The sequence below is a fragment of the Oncorhynchus nerka genome, linkage group LG13, assembly GCF_034236695.1.
Source record: "Oncorhynchus nerka isolate Pitt River linkage group LG13, Oner_Uvic_2.0, whole genome shotgun sequence".
Taxonomy (NCBI): Eukaryota; Metazoa; Chordata; class Actinopteri; order Salmoniformes; family Salmonidae; genus Oncorhynchus; species Oncorhynchus nerka.
This window is the reverse complement of record NC_088408.1, coordinates 75,167,623-75,183,973: the sequence shown is the minus strand read 5'-3', so window position 1 is coordinate 75,183,973 and position 16,351 is coordinate 75,167,623. Positions and strand designations below refer to the sequence as shown.

The 16,351-nt window shown below is 44.6% G+C and overlaps 1 protein-coding gene across 1 annotated transcript; it reads right to left on the bottom strand.

Annotated features, from left to right (window-relative positions):
* Positions 1-3: 3 nt before the first annotated feature.
* On the bottom strand, positions 4-14,515 carry LOC135574736 (uncharacterized). The gene is made up of 2 exons (XM_065026698.1): positions 13,800-14,515; positions 4-2,579 (listed from the first exon to the last, which is right to left on the bottom strand). The coding sequence occupies exon 2, from the start codon at positions 1,932-1,934 to the stop codon at positions 555-557; it is 1,380 nt and encodes a 459-aa protein (XP_064882770.1). The 5' UTR covers positions 1,935-2,579; positions 13,800-14,515; the 3' UTR covers positions 4-554.
* Positions 14,516-16,351: the final 1,836 nt, after the last annotated feature.

Here is a 16,351-nt window from a genome sequence, read left to right as displayed (position 1 = left end):
TTGTCACAAGTGTTTTTTATTTCATTGTTTGACAGGCTATCGGATTGACTTATTCATATAAACTGGTTTACAATTTAATCTTACAGAGACTAAGAACCATATACATGTTACGGTTTTCTTCCGTTGAAGGAGAGTCGGACCAAAATGCAGCGTGGTTAGTTCGATACATCTATAATAAAGAAAAAAACACAAACAATACAAAAACAACAAACGGAATGTGACTACAAACACATCTGGTGACTACAAACACAGAGACAGGAACAATCACCCACGAAACACTCAAAGAATATGGCTGCCTAAATATGGTTCCCAATCAGAGACAACGATAATCACCTGCCTCTGATTAAGAACCGCCTCAGGCAACCATAGACTTTCCTAGACAACCCTACTCAGCCACAATCACAATACCTACTAAAACCCCAATACAAAAACACACCACAAAATAAACCCATGTCACACCCTGGCCTGACCAAATAAAGAAAGAAAACACAAAATACTAAGACCAAGGCGTGACAGAACCCCCCCCCCCAAGGTGCAGACTCCTGGCCGCACACCTAAACCCATAGGGGAGGGTCCGGGTGGGCGTCTGTCCACGGTGGCGGCTCCGGCTCGGGACGTGGACCCCACTCCAACCAAGTCTTAGGACGCGTTACAGGGGGACTATGATTGGCGACCCTCGCCGCCGACCTTGACCTAATAACCCTCACCAAGGACCCCACTGGACTGAGGGGCAGCTCGGGACTGAGATAGAAGCTCGGGACTGAGGTAGAAGCTCGGGACTGAGGTAGATGCTCGGGACTGAGGTAGATGCTCGGGACTGAGGTAGAAGCTCGGGACTGAGGTAGAAGCTCGGGACTGAGGGGAAGCTCGGGACTGAGGGGAAGCTCGGGACTGAGGGGAAGCCCAGTACTGAGAGGAAGCCCAGTACTGAGAGGAAGCTCAGGCAGGTAGTTGGTCATGGCTGACTGATCATGGCTGACTGGCGGATCCTGGCCGACTGGTGGATCCTGGCTGACTGGCGGATCTGGAAGATCATGGCTGACTGGCGGATCTGGAAGATCATGGCTGACTGGTGGATCTAGCTGCTCTGGCTGCTCCATGCAGACTGACAGCCCTGGCTGATCCATGCAGACTGGCAGCTCTGGCTGCTCCATGCAGACTGGAAACTCTGGCTGCTCCATGCAGACTGGCAACGCTGGCTCCTCCATGCAGACTGGCAGCTCTGGCTGCTCCATGCAGACTGGCAGCTCTGGCTGCTCCATGTAGACTGGCAGCTCTGGCTGCTCCATGCAGACTGGCAGCTCTGGCAGCTCCATGCAGACTGGCAGCTCTGGCTGCTCTATGCAGGCTGGCTGCTCCATGCAGACTGGCAACTCTGGCTGCTCCATGCAGACTGGCAACTCTGGCTGCTCCATGCAGACTGGCAACTCTGGCTGCTCCATGCAGACTGGCAACTCTGGCTGCTCCATGCAGACTGGCAACTCTGGCTGCTCCATGCAGACTGGCAACTCTGGCTGCTCCATGCAGACTGGCAACTCTGGCTGCTCCATGCAGACTGGCAACTCTGGCTGCTCCATGCAGACTGGCAACTCTGGCTGCGCTGAACAGGCAGGAGACTCCGGCAGCGCTGTAGAGGAGGAAGGCTCGGGCAGTGCTGAACAGGCGGGAGGCTCCGGCAGCGCTGTAGAGGAGGAAGGCTCTGGCTGTGCTAAACAGGCGGGAGGCTCCGGCAGCGCTGTAGAGGAGGAAGGCTCTGGCTGCGCTAAACAGGCGAGGCGCACTGAAGGCCTGGTGCGTGGTGCTGGCACTGGTGGTACTGGACCGAGGACACGCACAGGAAGCCTGGTGCGGGGAGCTGCCACCGGAGGACTGGTGTGTGAAGGTGGCACAGGATGGACCGAACCGTGAAGGCGTACTGGAGAGCCTGAGAGCATGACTGGCACAGGACGTGCAAAGCTAGGTTAGGTACACAGGAGGCCTAGTGCATGAGGCTGGCACAATTTTCACCAGCCGACTAACATGCACCTCAGGACGAGTATGGAGCGCTGACCCAGGTGCCATTAAATCCCTGACACGCTCCGTCGGGCGAATATCGTATTTAAAGCACCAAACTAGCAACTCCCTCATACCTCTCTCCTCCACTTTCCCCATTAACTCCTTCACAGTCTCTGCTTCACTCCCCTCCAACACTGGCTCTGGTTCTGGTCTCCTCCTTGGCTCCTCACGATAAACAGGGGGAGTTGGCTCAGGTCTGAACCCTGACTCTGCCACACTCTCCCTGAGCCACCCCCCAATACATTTTTGGGGCTGACTCTCGGTCTTCCGTCCGCGCCGCCATGCCTGCTTCGCCAACTCCATTCTCCGATAACCTGCTTCGCACTGCTCCAGCGAATCCCAGGCGAGCTCCGGCACTCTCTCTGGGTCGACCGCCCACCTGTCTATTTCCTCCCAAGTAGTGTAGTCCCGATATTGTTGCTCCTGCTGCCGCTGTTGCTTATCATACCAGCGCCTCTCAGCTCTCGCCGCCTCCAGTTCTTCTTTGGGGCGGCGATATTCTCCAGGCTGATCCCAGGGTCCTTCTGTTGGAGGAAATTATAGTTGAAATGATTAATAATGTATACATTTCAATTAGAACCATTTATTATAATACTATTATGTTATGGTATGAAATGTACTCGGCCCCCTTGAACTTTGCGACCTTTTGCCACATTTCAGGCTTCAAACATAAAGATATAAAACTGTATTTTTTGTGAAGAATCAACAACAAGTGGGACACAATCATGAAGTGGAACGACATTTATTGGATATTTCAAACTTTTTTAACAAATCAAAAACTGAAAAATTGGGCGTGCAAAATTATTCAGCCCCCTTAAGTTAATACTTTGTAGCGCCACCTCTTGCTGCGATTACAGCTGTAAGTCGCTTGGGGTATGTCTCTATCAGTTTTGCACATCGAGAGACAGAATTTTTTTCCCATTCCTCCTCGCAAAACAGCTCGAGCTCAGTGAGGTTGGATGGAGAGCATTTGTGAACAGCAGTTTTCAGTTCTTTCCACAGATTCTCGATTGGATTCAGGTCTGGACTTTGACTTGGCCATTCTAACACCTGGATATGTTTATTTTTGAACCATTCCATTGTAGATTTTGCTTTATGTTTTGAATCATTGTCTTGTTGGAAGACAAATCTCCGTCCCAGTCTCAGGTCTTTTGCAGACTCCATCAGGTTTTCTTCCAGAATGGTCCTGTATTTGGCTCCATCAATCTTCCCATCAATTTGAACCATCTTCCCTGTCCCTGCTGAAGAAAAGCAGGCCCAAACCATGATGATGCCACCACCATGTTTGACAGTGGGGATGGTGTGTTCAGGGTGATGAGCTGTGTTGCTTTTACGCCAAACATAACGTTTTGCATTGTTGCCAAAAAGTTCAATTTTGGTTTCATCTGACCAGAGAACCTTCTTCCACATGTTTGGTGTGTCTCCCAGGTGGCTTTCTTCTTGCCACTCTTCCATAAAGGCCAGATTTGTGCAATATATGACTGATTGTTGTCCTATGGACAGAGTCTCCCACCTCAGCTGTAGATCTCTGCAGTTCATCCAGAGTGATCATGGGCCTCTTGAATGCATCTTTGATCAGTCTTCTCCTTGTATGAGCTGAAAGTTTAGAGGGACGGCCAGGTCTTGGTAGATTTGCAGTGGTCTGATACTCCTTCCATTTCAATATTATCGCTTGCACAGTGCTCCTTGGGATGTTTAAAGCTTGGGAAATATTTTTGTATCCAAATCCGGCTTTAAACTTCTTCACAACAGTATCTCGGACCTGCCTGGTGTGTTCCTTGTTCTTCATGATGCTCTCTGCGCTTTTAACGTACCTCTGAGACTATCACAGTGCAGGTGCATTTATACGGAGACTTGATTACACACAGGTGGATTGTATTTATCATCATTAGTCATTTAGGTCAACATTGGATCATTCAGAGATCCTCACTGAACTTTTGGAGAGAGTTTGCTGCACTGAAAGTAAAGGGGCTGAATAATTTTGCACGCCCAATTTTTCAGTTTTTGATTTGTTAAAAAAGTTTGAAATATCCAATAAATGTCGTTCCACTTCATGATTGTGTCCCACTTGTTGTTGATTTTTCACAAAAAAATACAGTTTTATATCTTTATGTTTGAAGCCTAAAAAGTGGCAAAAGGTCGCAAAGTTCAAGGGGGCCGAATATTTTCGCAAGGCACTGTATGGGCTCTTGGTTAACCTCTTAAGTCGACCCTCTACTTTTTTGAACATTCTGTTAAAAATCGCGCAACATTTCAGCGCCCTGCTACTCATGCCAGGAATATAGTATATGCATTTGCTTAGTCTGTGTGGATAGAAAACACTCAGACGTTTAAAAAACTGGTTAAATCACTGCTGTGGCTTTACCAGAACGGCATTTACATCGAAAAGCACAGGAAAAACTGATCACTGAAAATGGGAAAATATATCCATGCGCTACTTGAACCCATTGATAAACGTGAACCACAATTAATTGACTGAGGTTGCAGTACCTACAGCTTCCACACGGTGTCTAGAGTCTTGTCATTTCCCTTCGAGTTTTTTCTTGGTCAAACACATACAGGACACCGTATCTCCTCCGGTCTAGGACCGGATATTTTCGTTGAGTTTAGCCGGACATTTTTTCAGACGGACAGCTAATGATCTTTACATCGCCTCCTGATGAATTTTATCGCTTATTAACGTTTACTAATACCTAAAGTTGCATTACAAACGTATTTCGAAGTGTTTTGTGAAAGTTTATCGTCGACTTTTTGAATTTTAAAAAATGACGTTACGTTTTGAAACGATGTTTTTTTCGTTTATCACACAGTCTACATATAACGATATCTAGGCTTTATATGGACCGATTTAATCGAAATAAAGACCCAAATAGTGTTTATGGGACATCTAGGAGTGCCAACAAAGAAGATGGTGAAAGGTAATGAATGTTTTCTATTTTATTGTGCGGTTTGTGTAACGCCGAAATGCTAATTATTTTGTTTACGTCCCCTGTGGGTCTTTTGGGGTGTTGCATGCTATCAGATAATAGCTTCTCATGCTTTCGCCGAAAAGCATTTTAAAAATCTGACTTGTTGCCTGGATTCACAACGAGTGTAGCTTTAATTCGATACCCTGCATGTGTATTTTAATGAACTTTTGAGTTTTAACTAATACTATTAGCATTTAGCGTAGCGCATTTGCATTTCCAGAGCTCTAGTTGGGACGCAAGCGTCCCGAGTAGAAGCAACAGGTTAAGCTGTTACTGAAAATGTAAGTAAAACAAATTAATTGTCTGTACCTTGCGGCGGGTTTAAGGGAGAGGGATGATATATCTTTTCTGACAGATAAGAATGGTCCTTGATATTCCGTTAGTGGAGGAGAAGATATCTTTTAGACAGATTGGAATGTCTGGTTTATGAGGGGAGTAGAAGACATCTCCAGACCTGAAAACACTGTGCTATTGTGTGGATCGGAGAGAGTGTGAGAAACTGATGATGTCATTTCATGTCCTCTCTTTAAATGTAAGGTTCTTTGTATTTTTTGGTTAGTACTCTCTTGAATTAAACGCTGTTACCTGGCTTTTAAGACTGGTCTCGATCTACTTCATGCATAATTAATGAACTTACAAATCATTAATGAAATAGAAAGAGTGCGAATGTGGTTTTGGCTACAAAACATACAGGAATTTAAAATTCCATTAACAATTGGTCCTTCGATCCCGGATCTAAATACCCCTCCCTGTTATCTGGAGGTAGTACGCTGAAAATCGTGCACGGACTCGTTTTTGACTCGTTTTACTAAAGACCTGATCTCTGAATTGAGGTTAAAATCCAGGCCTGCGTATTATCACGGAGTACAGGGAAGGTGACAGATTCAAACGAACAATGTTTTCCCAGCCGGCAGCAGGTAAAGTTGCCCTTATTTCTCGATTCTGGGGGGATTTGAGCTCTTTAATTGATGTTCTGAAATTTTCAGAATTCATCAATAATGGGAGCTTTGCTATTCCCACAGGGTTTGTATGACCATCATACACTGGGTTTTGTATAACCGATATACACTGGGTTTGTATGACCATCATACACTGGGTTTTGTATAACCGATATACACTGAAGCAGGTTCGAAAATAACCTGTGGTAATGTGCACTACCGTAAATAAACTAAACTTAATCATGAGAGGCACACCCGCCCGAGATTAAGACGGGATATTAAATAGGTGCTGGGGGATAGGACGGTGATCTTGTCCAAATACTGGGCGTGGGGAGACAGGAAGGATGCGCAAGATAACTGGATTGGTCATTTGAATAGTGGCAGTATTGATCATCGTTCCGATTCAACTAATACTACGGGAAATATCCAAATAAGGAGGAAAGGGAACTTAAATCTAAAGAAATGAGATAAAAGCCATATCTATAGACAGGATAGTTCCATGCGAGAGGGAAGTCTAACAATTAGTGGCGTGAGATAACGATTATTAGCGTTCTTTAAAAGCCCTCTGACACAACCGGAAAATAAGATATTAACTAGGGCTTTACAAACCCTGGGCTTATAGTTGTAAGGTAAGACCTAATATCTGATTCAAAAGTCAAAGCTATTGATAAGATTTCCATAAGAGACACACAAATAGTCAGACAGAAAAGGAAGGATTGTTTAGAAATTCCTCAAAAGAAGTGTCGGAAACTAGCGGGAGATTACCGTAATACGAGAACAAAGAGAATGGAAGGGAGGTGTCCAAAATCTGACTCAGACAAAGAACCTGGATGGAAGCTGATATTACGGATATAGCAAGGAAGAGTTTTAAATTAGACGATTTTCTGGGAATTCCCGGTGTCGAAGTTTTGGGACTACGGACAATTATAATAATAATGTTGAGAAAAATGGATAAGGTGAGTCAAAAGAAAAATACAAGATGGTTTAATTGTAATCCCGGCCGAGGCGGTGAACTAAAATTGATTTTAGATTGTAATTGACCAATTTGCATGTTTTGCCTGAAAAATACAGTCGCCAGTGTTTGTAAAAGATATGAAATGAACGTTTATTATGTGTTTTAGATAGAATTGAAAAAATAATTAAAAATAATGGCGAGACAATTTCGATGTAATACGCTATTTTGCCCAAAATGATCTGGTGGAATAATGTATTAAGATGGGAGTCGTATTTAAATAAATATATCATAGAAGAGAAAGTCACCTAAAGTTAAATGTAGGGAATAACGGAGAGATACGATACAATTTCGGGCTATCCGGACGTTATAGATATTTATGAATCGACTGACATATGATAAGTTTAACACAAAACATGGTACGTTTAAATGTTAGAGTATGGTAAGTTGAGAAGTTGGGTTGGTTTTACTTTGATGATTAGAATTTAAAACTGAACGCAATCTGAATAGGGAATATATATTTTACAGAGGCAGGCAGATGTGTGATGACGTTTCACGTTGAACAACATCGTTCCTCAAATTTAAACAGAGAAAAGGGGTTGTGGCAATTAGAGGGAAAATGCGTGCATTATAGCTTAGAGTTACTTTTCAAAAGCGGCCAGAACTATCCAAATACATTTATTTTAAAAAGGAGAAGTATCGTAAAGATAGTCTGAAAAGTAAAAAATATTGTGGGACGACAATTTGAAGATAGACTGAATAAGCTACATGAAACATCAAGAGATTTAAAACAAACGATGTGAAGGGATTATCAGAATTATTGGCTGTCGTTGTAGTAGTAAAAGTTTGGATTAAGGGGATTTCCCTGTTCCCAGAGACAAGGTATTTTAAAGGTGTACACTCACATAATGCTAGTATGAGTTTTTAATTAGACAAGTGAATAACATATTGGGAATAGAGTTGTAATTAAAATACTAAGTCAAAGATGAGACAGTTACTTAGAGCAAAATGGATTCTAAATGATAACAAAGAGACAATTACGATTTATGCCCATCGAAATGTTTTTATAAAATTAGCGAATTTAGAGATATTGGTTGGGGTGGTAAATTATCATTCAGGATTTAAACAGATGTGATAAATTAGGTTCGGTTAATCGAACAATTATTTACAATTCATTTAAAGTCGCTACGAATTGGGCTGAGGTTGAGCGCTTGATGATGACGTCACTAGCGAGGCACTTTTGTCGCCAGGGACTGGGGATAACGGAGAAAATTGTTGGTCTGTTAGTGTGTGTATTAGTGTTTCGAGTAACTTTGCAGAAGTTGACATTTTTTATTACAAAATACATTTTTAACAGTAATTTGAGAGTTGCCGGGATAGTCAGGAAAGATGCTAAAAACTATCAGCTGATACCTAGGTAGGCATCAAGGTTTGTGGCGTTTGTTTGGATTGAACCATGTTAGGGAGAGAGAGACTGGATGTATGATTCGTAAAACATCGTGGTAATGGATTCCATGGTTGTGATTCCAGGTTTGATTGTTTATGTAACACCAGTGAATTTGAGCACTTTCAATTGTGTGGAACCATGTTAGGGTATTTAAAGTTTGAAAAGCAACCTCTATAGAAAAACATAACTGCATATGTTTCGGGAAGTAAGCTAGGTTGAATTTGGTTATTCAAACTTTTCCCCTGATACGTAGACATGCGTGCTTAAGTAGGATTCTTCATTCCGGGACGGATGGAAGTTATCTAAAATAAGTCAATTAAAGGAGCCATGGGAGAATGCGAATGCATATTTATTAAATATCGGGGATTAAATTACGAATTTCTTACACTGAGAAATGTACGAAATTTGCGGCAGAGGGGAAAAAGTAATACAATAATGTTATCGGGTTAATTGTATCTAAGGGTAACATGTTCATTTAAGTAAACACATACATTGACGTTGTTTAAAACCTATGATTAATGATTTTAGTTAAAGGGGAATCAGCATTAGGTTTAGTTTATAGTTCACTTTTGAGTTTCTGAATCGGAATTGGCATACTGAATGCTAGTTCAGAGTCATTTGTATAATGAATGTGGTCATATTGAGTTACTAGTTTTAAGGTAATTCATTATAATGGAGTTTTGGTTGAGGGGTTAGAATTATTGTTTGAACCGCAAATGAGAAAGTGGTTCAGGATTCTGTTTTACAACATTAGCTGTGAAGTTTTTGAATGGGCTATTAATGATTTGGTATTGTAACAGAGAAAAAGGCATATTTATCATTGAGAATAAATAGGGGAAGATAAAATAGATTAAGCCAATAGGGCAGGGAATTACAGAAAAATAAGTTGCAGTTTTTTGGGGGTGATAAATTACTGTAGATAAGGTATTCCACACTTTGCAACACATATTAAATCCATGTTATTGTCAGATAGAATACTGAGGGTCCCCGAAGGAGAGGGCTTGTTAGTGTAGGAAGGATTTTTAATATGGTTAGCATTTATTAGACTTTGTTTGATTATTATACGTTTTTAAATAGTATTACATTTAACAGGAATATAGGACATCTGTGATGATTTAGGATTATTGTTAGGATTAAGAGATTGATTAAGGAAATGTAAGGACTTTAGAGAAAAGCCGCTCATAGACATGTTTTTTCTAAAAATCAATGATTTTAGATAAAGTCAAACAGTTAGAAGCTTAGTGGTATTTGAGAGATATGAGAGAAAAGGTTTAAATTGGTAAAAATATATATTTAAGAAAATATATAAGTAGCGCAGATAGTTCATAAAAGTAGATAAGAAACTTGACAGGGAATTGGTACAGGATTGACATGAATGGACGCCCAAGGGAGAATTGGACATGTGGAAAATTAAAAGGGGCTCCTACATGATGATGTCAGACATAAGGATAATTCACTAAATCTTACCTAAGTCATTGTTTAAGAATAAGGCAAGGTTGTTACCTGGGCAGAGCCAGGTAACAAAGGGGGGATGGGTAAATTGTGTTCTAGAATAGGATGTGACCTACGGGATAATTAACTAATACATTTTTTTTTAGCTAATAAACAGAACAAATGAGAAACTGTTTGTTAACCAAACCTGTATGTCCAAGATTTTATGCACTACAGGTGAATTACAGGTGAAGTCACTCAATCCAGTCCCTGAGGCCTGTTGGGGGGACCGTACCAAGGACTCCTGGTGACAGCTAGCAGAAACAACTACCCGGATTCATATCACACTGCGGGAGGGTAAGACACTGTAACACTGTCGAACATTAACAGAGTTCGAGAGGAGAACTGGAATTAACAGAATTCTGGGGGCCATCTCTCGAATGAAAAATACCTGTCCTTTCCTCACTGTTCTTGTTCATAGAAGTGAAAATGTGTCTGACTCTTGCTAATGATGTGTTTTCTGGAAGAGGGTGGGGCCTTATAGTAGGATAGGGAGGGATGTCTCAGTGGAGTTCTATGTAAACCAAGTGGTGTCTGACTCCTTGGCAATACAGGACTAAGAGTAGCTATTATGGAAGACATATATGCAAGTCTCTGTAGTTCATGGAAACAAGTTATAGCTCACATCATGTGAGGAGGCTACATAAATCTACATACCCAGCATGGAAGGAGATGGAGTGTAGTGAAAGTAAGGGTTTCAGTTGATAACCTAGTGCATTCCAGGTAGAAAAAGTTAGAGCAGCTGGTTGCTCTATAGGCAGCAGAATACAAGCAGGAAAGCCAGATAACAACAGTTGTGTGGATTTGCACTATTTATATCCACATGTTCCTCTGAAATCTAGGCTTCCTCCTTTTACAGTGACAAGAGGAGATTATTACTGTCTGGCCCGGTATAGTGCTTATGGGAAATATGTAGGGGAAGTCAGTACCTGCAAGGAGACAGAGAATATTACTACTGATGGGGTGATGAGTGATTTGGCAGACTGGTTGAGATCTGGGGATTTCAGTAAGATAAGGAGGCTCAGGGCTCACATCTGTTGAATGTGTGGGAGAATGACAGGATGGCGGAGTATTACTGGCTAATTGAACAGAGGTATGTGTACTGAAACATTTTGAGAATGCCTTTTACGCTCATTCAACACCATGACATGGTGTTGACTAAACGGGAGAAAAGAAGTACTCCGACTGAGTCTTTTGATGATAGGGTTTGTATTAATAACATTGTGGATCCAAGGGTGGCAGATGAGATCAAAGCTATAAATTAGATCCTGGCAGGATTAGAGTCAAGTATTTTTTGGTGGTCCACTCTCAATGAGAATGTGGATTGGATCAATTATATCTATTAAAAATCCACAGCGCTTCACCAATTATTTTAGAGATGTAATGAATGACTTGGCAGAATAGAATAGTCTTGGATGTTTGCTGGCTGAAGAGGGTGGGGTGTATAGGTAGTTTGACTCCAGGATATACAGTTAGGATGGATCACTGACCAAGGCCTTGTCTGGTTTACACACCCTAGTTCACAAGTTGGAAATAAACTCAGGGGTGGATCTGACTAAATTGGGTTGACAGTGTGTTTGAAAGATGGAAAAATGTTATGATCACTGTGTTATGGGCTACATTCACCTGTGTGACTGTGTTAGTTTTGTACGGACGTGGTTGATTGCGTGTATGTATGAAAGTTATTATTTCCAGGACTCTGGAGTAATCTATGACAATAGATGATGCGGTGTGGGACGAAAAACTTGACGGAAGACTTTGCATGGTTCAGAACTGCTCCCGACGCTCGGGTCCTTGCACAGCAGCAAGGAAGTGTCGTCGGCGTACTGCGTCATCTTAACACGCAGCCCACCACTTCCAGGGATCAACAATCCTTCCACCCCTGTGTCTGCCCTAATGGCAGCCCCCAGAGGCTCCATGTACAGAACGAAGAGGAGAGCCGAGAGTGGGCACCCCTGCCTGACCCCAGACGAGAGGTCAAAAAATGTCACCCAAGTGACTATTTACACTAACTCGGCACCCCGCTCCGACATATAATGTACGAATCCATCCTATGAACTTCTCCCCAAATCCTAATCGACCTAACACTCTGAATAAAAATGATCTATTCACGCGATCAAAGGCTTTCGCCTGATCTAGCGCTGCTACCATTAAAGGCAGTCCTCTATCTTCAACCCAAGCGATGGAGTCCCTGATTAACTGTAGGTTCCATCTAATAGAGCGGCCCTCTACCCCGCACGTCTGATCCTCATGGACGACGTAGGGAAGGGCTGTGCGCAACCGGTCTGCTAAAACCTTTGCAAGTAGCTTGTAATCTACACACAGCATGGTCAACGGCCGCCAGTTGCCAAGGTCTGTTACTTCCCCCTTCTCATATAAAAGTGACAGCACACCAACAGCCATTGATCCCCCCGGGACCCCCGTCTCAAGGATGGCCTTCAAGACTTCGAGGACCACTGGTCCAAGTATACCCCAAAACTTGAGATAAAACTCAGCCGGCAGCCCATCCATCCCAGGCACCTTCCCTTTTCCCATCCTCCTAAGAGCGCTCTCAACCTCTTCTAGTGAAATCTGGGCCTCCATCACTTCTCTAATGTCCTCCGGCAACCGCCTGGACAAGTGTTCTAAAAACATATTTCCCTGCTCTACATCTATTTCCCTTTCCTTAAATAAACATTGGAAATGATCAGTTGTCACCCTGACCATATCCTCTGGTTCTCTAACTATACTACCATTTTCTTCCCTAACGCCATGCATTACCTTCCTACTCTGTCTGGCCCTAACCGACTTAAAGAACATAGCAGAACAAGTCTCATTATGTTCTAGAAAGCCAATATGCGCACGCTCCAGGAAAGCTCGAGCCTTCCGCTCCTGCAACTCCCTGAGCTGCGCCTTTAGGGTTGCGGATCTCTCCCAGTCAAACGACCCGCCGAGGTTGCCTGCCTCGTATTAGAGTTCAATTAACCTTTGGATACGATCCACCTCCCTCCTCTCCTCCCTTTTTTTCCTCTTGCAATACCCTATTATAAAAGCCCTAATCCTCACCTTAACTAATTCCCACCACTCTAACACCCCCTCGCACATGGACCGGAGGCCTTCAAGCCTCCAAAAGAAACCATTAAACCCGTCAACAAAGCCTGCTCCTCCAGCACATCCCAATCTAACTTCCAGTACCCCCTACCAAAGAGGCAGACTGGCGACCCCACCTGCAGGAGCACCCCGTCGTGATCCGAAAAGAAAACAGGCAACAGCCGCCCAGACAACTTACCCAAAGACCTGGGTACAAAAATATAGTCGAGCCTCCGCTCAACCCCCCTGGAGTTGCGCCATGTAGGACCGTCCATTTTCGGAGTAGTGTGCAGACCACCATCTACCAGACCATGGCAAGCCATTAGCCCGGCAATGGCGCCTGCACTGCTATCCCCCCCATTCCTAAATCTGTATTAAAATCTCCCCTATCACTAATTTCCTATTTGTGACACACAGGGGCGTCAGACAGTCCACCATCTCCCTCCTGTCTGCCACCACCTGTGGCCCATACACCACCACTAATCTAAATTTACAATCCCTTATCGTGACATCCACCCCTATAACCCTCCCCTGCATTACCACAAAAGAATCCTCCACTTTTACCTCCCTGTGCCCACACAAAATCCCTACCCCGATGAGTGCACCCCCAATACCCCAAACCGACTCCCCCTTGTCCCACTCCCTCTTAAACCTATTAACATCCCCTCCATCCCTCAGGTGAACCTCCTGTAAAAAACAAAAATCAAACCCCACACCCTCCAAATAACTAAAAACCGCCCTCCTCTTAACACAATCCCTTAAACCCCTTACATTTAAACTAACAAAAGTAAAATTAGACCCCATGAAAGAATAAAATAAAACATGTTATACACTCAAATTCTAACCCAGACAGAAAAAAACAAAAACAGGAGACTCACCCGATGCTCCCCTGCTCCATATCTACCGGTGAGAACACCATCCGTACTCCCGACATTCCCCCCTCTTCCTCCATCTCACAAACCCAGGATGCAGGATTAGTGTTTGGCTCCGGGGTGCCCTGCACCCTGGGTTTACCCCCACAATCCTCCCCCTCCCCAGTGCTGCAGCTGGATTGGAAAAAAATCGGGGAGGCTGAGTCCCCAAACAAAAAACTCCCCACCTCCTCCTGTACCCAGTCCTGAGTCTTGTTAGGTGTGTCCCCACCCAACAGAAGTTGAGGGCCTGGGGAAACCAGCAGCAGCCCAGATTTTTCTCCCACCCCCATCACTCTCTTGGCCATCCCTTCCCTCTCACTGTCGGCCAATCGCACCCTCCTCTTCATTCTCTTCTTTGGTGATGGAGAGATACCACCCCCCCGCCAGTTCCTCCACCATACCCCTCATCTCTTCCACCAGGGCACTTTCCCCCCAGTCCACTTGCTCTTCCACAGTCTCCTTCTCCAACACTCCTCCCTCGCTTTCTTCTCTCTCATGCTCCTCCACTCGGTTGCCTTCTTCCGCCACTTTTCCTGGTTCTCCTACTCCCGTGCCTTCAGTTTCCTTCTCTCTTCCATCCTCCGCTTCTTGCTCCTCCTCCTTCCTTGCGGCCTTCCCCTCTGGACCTGCACTCTGGTCATGAGGTGTGCTTCCTTCCGCTCCTCTTCTTCCCCCATCCCCCGCTCCTGCTCCCCCCCAGCCGCAGACGCATATGACCTCTGACGAGCCGGGCACCCCCGCCACAGGTGTGCTGACGAGCCACACCCGTGGCACGTCTTAGGCTTGTCACAATCCCTCGCCTCGTGTTCCTCAGATCCACAAAATCTGCATTTTTTTGTGCTGCACGAGGCGAATATGTGTCCGTAGGCCATACAGCGCCTGCAAAATGGGGGCTGACGTGCATAATACAACGTCCCCCTGTCAGCCCCTAGGGAGAACATAGCAGGAGGATGGAGGTAGCCACCATGTCCCTTTGGGTCCTCTCTGAGGAGGGCCTGGAAGCCTCTCCTCCCATTCCAAAACCCAAGGGAGTCTTTGAGGTGCCTTGCTGAGGAGACGTTATCCATGTATCTCCCCAAAAAGGCCCTCACCTCTTCGTCCTTAACGTATGGGTTGTAAATGTTGACAGTTACAACCCTAAAGTTATTCTTCGCCAGGCTTGTTATTTCATAGTGGCTCATCGGCCTCTCACCTCCCACTGCTCTTGCCCTTCTCAGGATATCATCGTGTTTCTCCTCTGTATATAGTGCCATGTCGTATGCTCCCTCCAACGAGTTGCCTTGGAAACAAAACACGTCCTTCACCGTCAGCTTTAGAATCCCCATCAATATTATTCTTCCAAAAGTTTCCCGTTCTAAAGGCTCCAACTCCTTTTCCTTCCAAGCAAACCAAATCATGTTGGCCAGCCCAATCCCAGGGACCGACCGTGTTGATGTATTTAGCACCATATCCGCAAGGAGAATGGCGCTCGTTCTCTTCTCTTCTCTTCTCTTCTCTTCTCTTCTCTTCTCTTCTCTTCTCTTCTCTTCTCTTCTCTTCTCTTCTCTTCTCTTCTCTTCTCTTCTCTTCTCTTCTCTTCTCTTCTCTTCTCTTCCAAAACAAGGAAAAAAGAAAAACCAAGTGACTGAGCCTATCTTTTTTTTTTTTTTTATAAAAATAATTTATTATCTTCAATACCATTCATTCTTTACAACTCATAATTTACATACATACACAAATAATGGTATTTTAAATAAACTAATTAAACTAAAACATAAACCACAAACAAAACCTCAGGGGAGCATCTTCCCTCCCCGTTACCCTACAAAATACATCTCCCCGTCCCTAATCTATCCTCTTACAAATCTAAATGACACCCAGCCCTAAACCCCCCTTCCACCTCTCCCGAGCAGCATGCTGCCCCCACTTCCTCTCCTCCCTCTTCATCCTCCCCTCAAATCTCCTTCCACCCTCCTCACTATCCCTTCCACCCCCAATCTTTCCCTGTCTTCACCATGTTCTGCCTTGCTTCCCACAGCCCCCGTTTAAAGAGACTCATGAGAAGCCAGAGCAGAAACCTGTCCCTATCCGTCCCTCTCGCTCTCCCTACACCCCTCTCTAACCTGGCCCACGTCAATACAAAATCCCCTTTACCAAACCTAACAACACCCGTGCCCTAGCCCATACTACTCCGGCAAAGGCACAGTCCCAAAAGACATGGCGCACAGTCTCCTCCCTGCCACAAGAGGATCTTAGACAGGTGGGGGATTGCACCAAATTATACCGGTACAAGATGGAACGTACCGGCAAACACTTATGAAGGCTCAACCAATTCAGGTCCTTGAGCCTGTTATCCAGACCCCGCGCCTGCACTCCCTCCCAGACCACTTCCGAGATGCCCACTACAGGCGCCGGACTCCCTGCCTTTCTGACCTCCTCGTACAGGTGCCTGTGATCTAAACCTACTCGGGCAACTTCAACCTCAGGGTGCGCACGCAGCCACTTGGCCGCATGACCAAAGTGCCACGGCAGCTGTT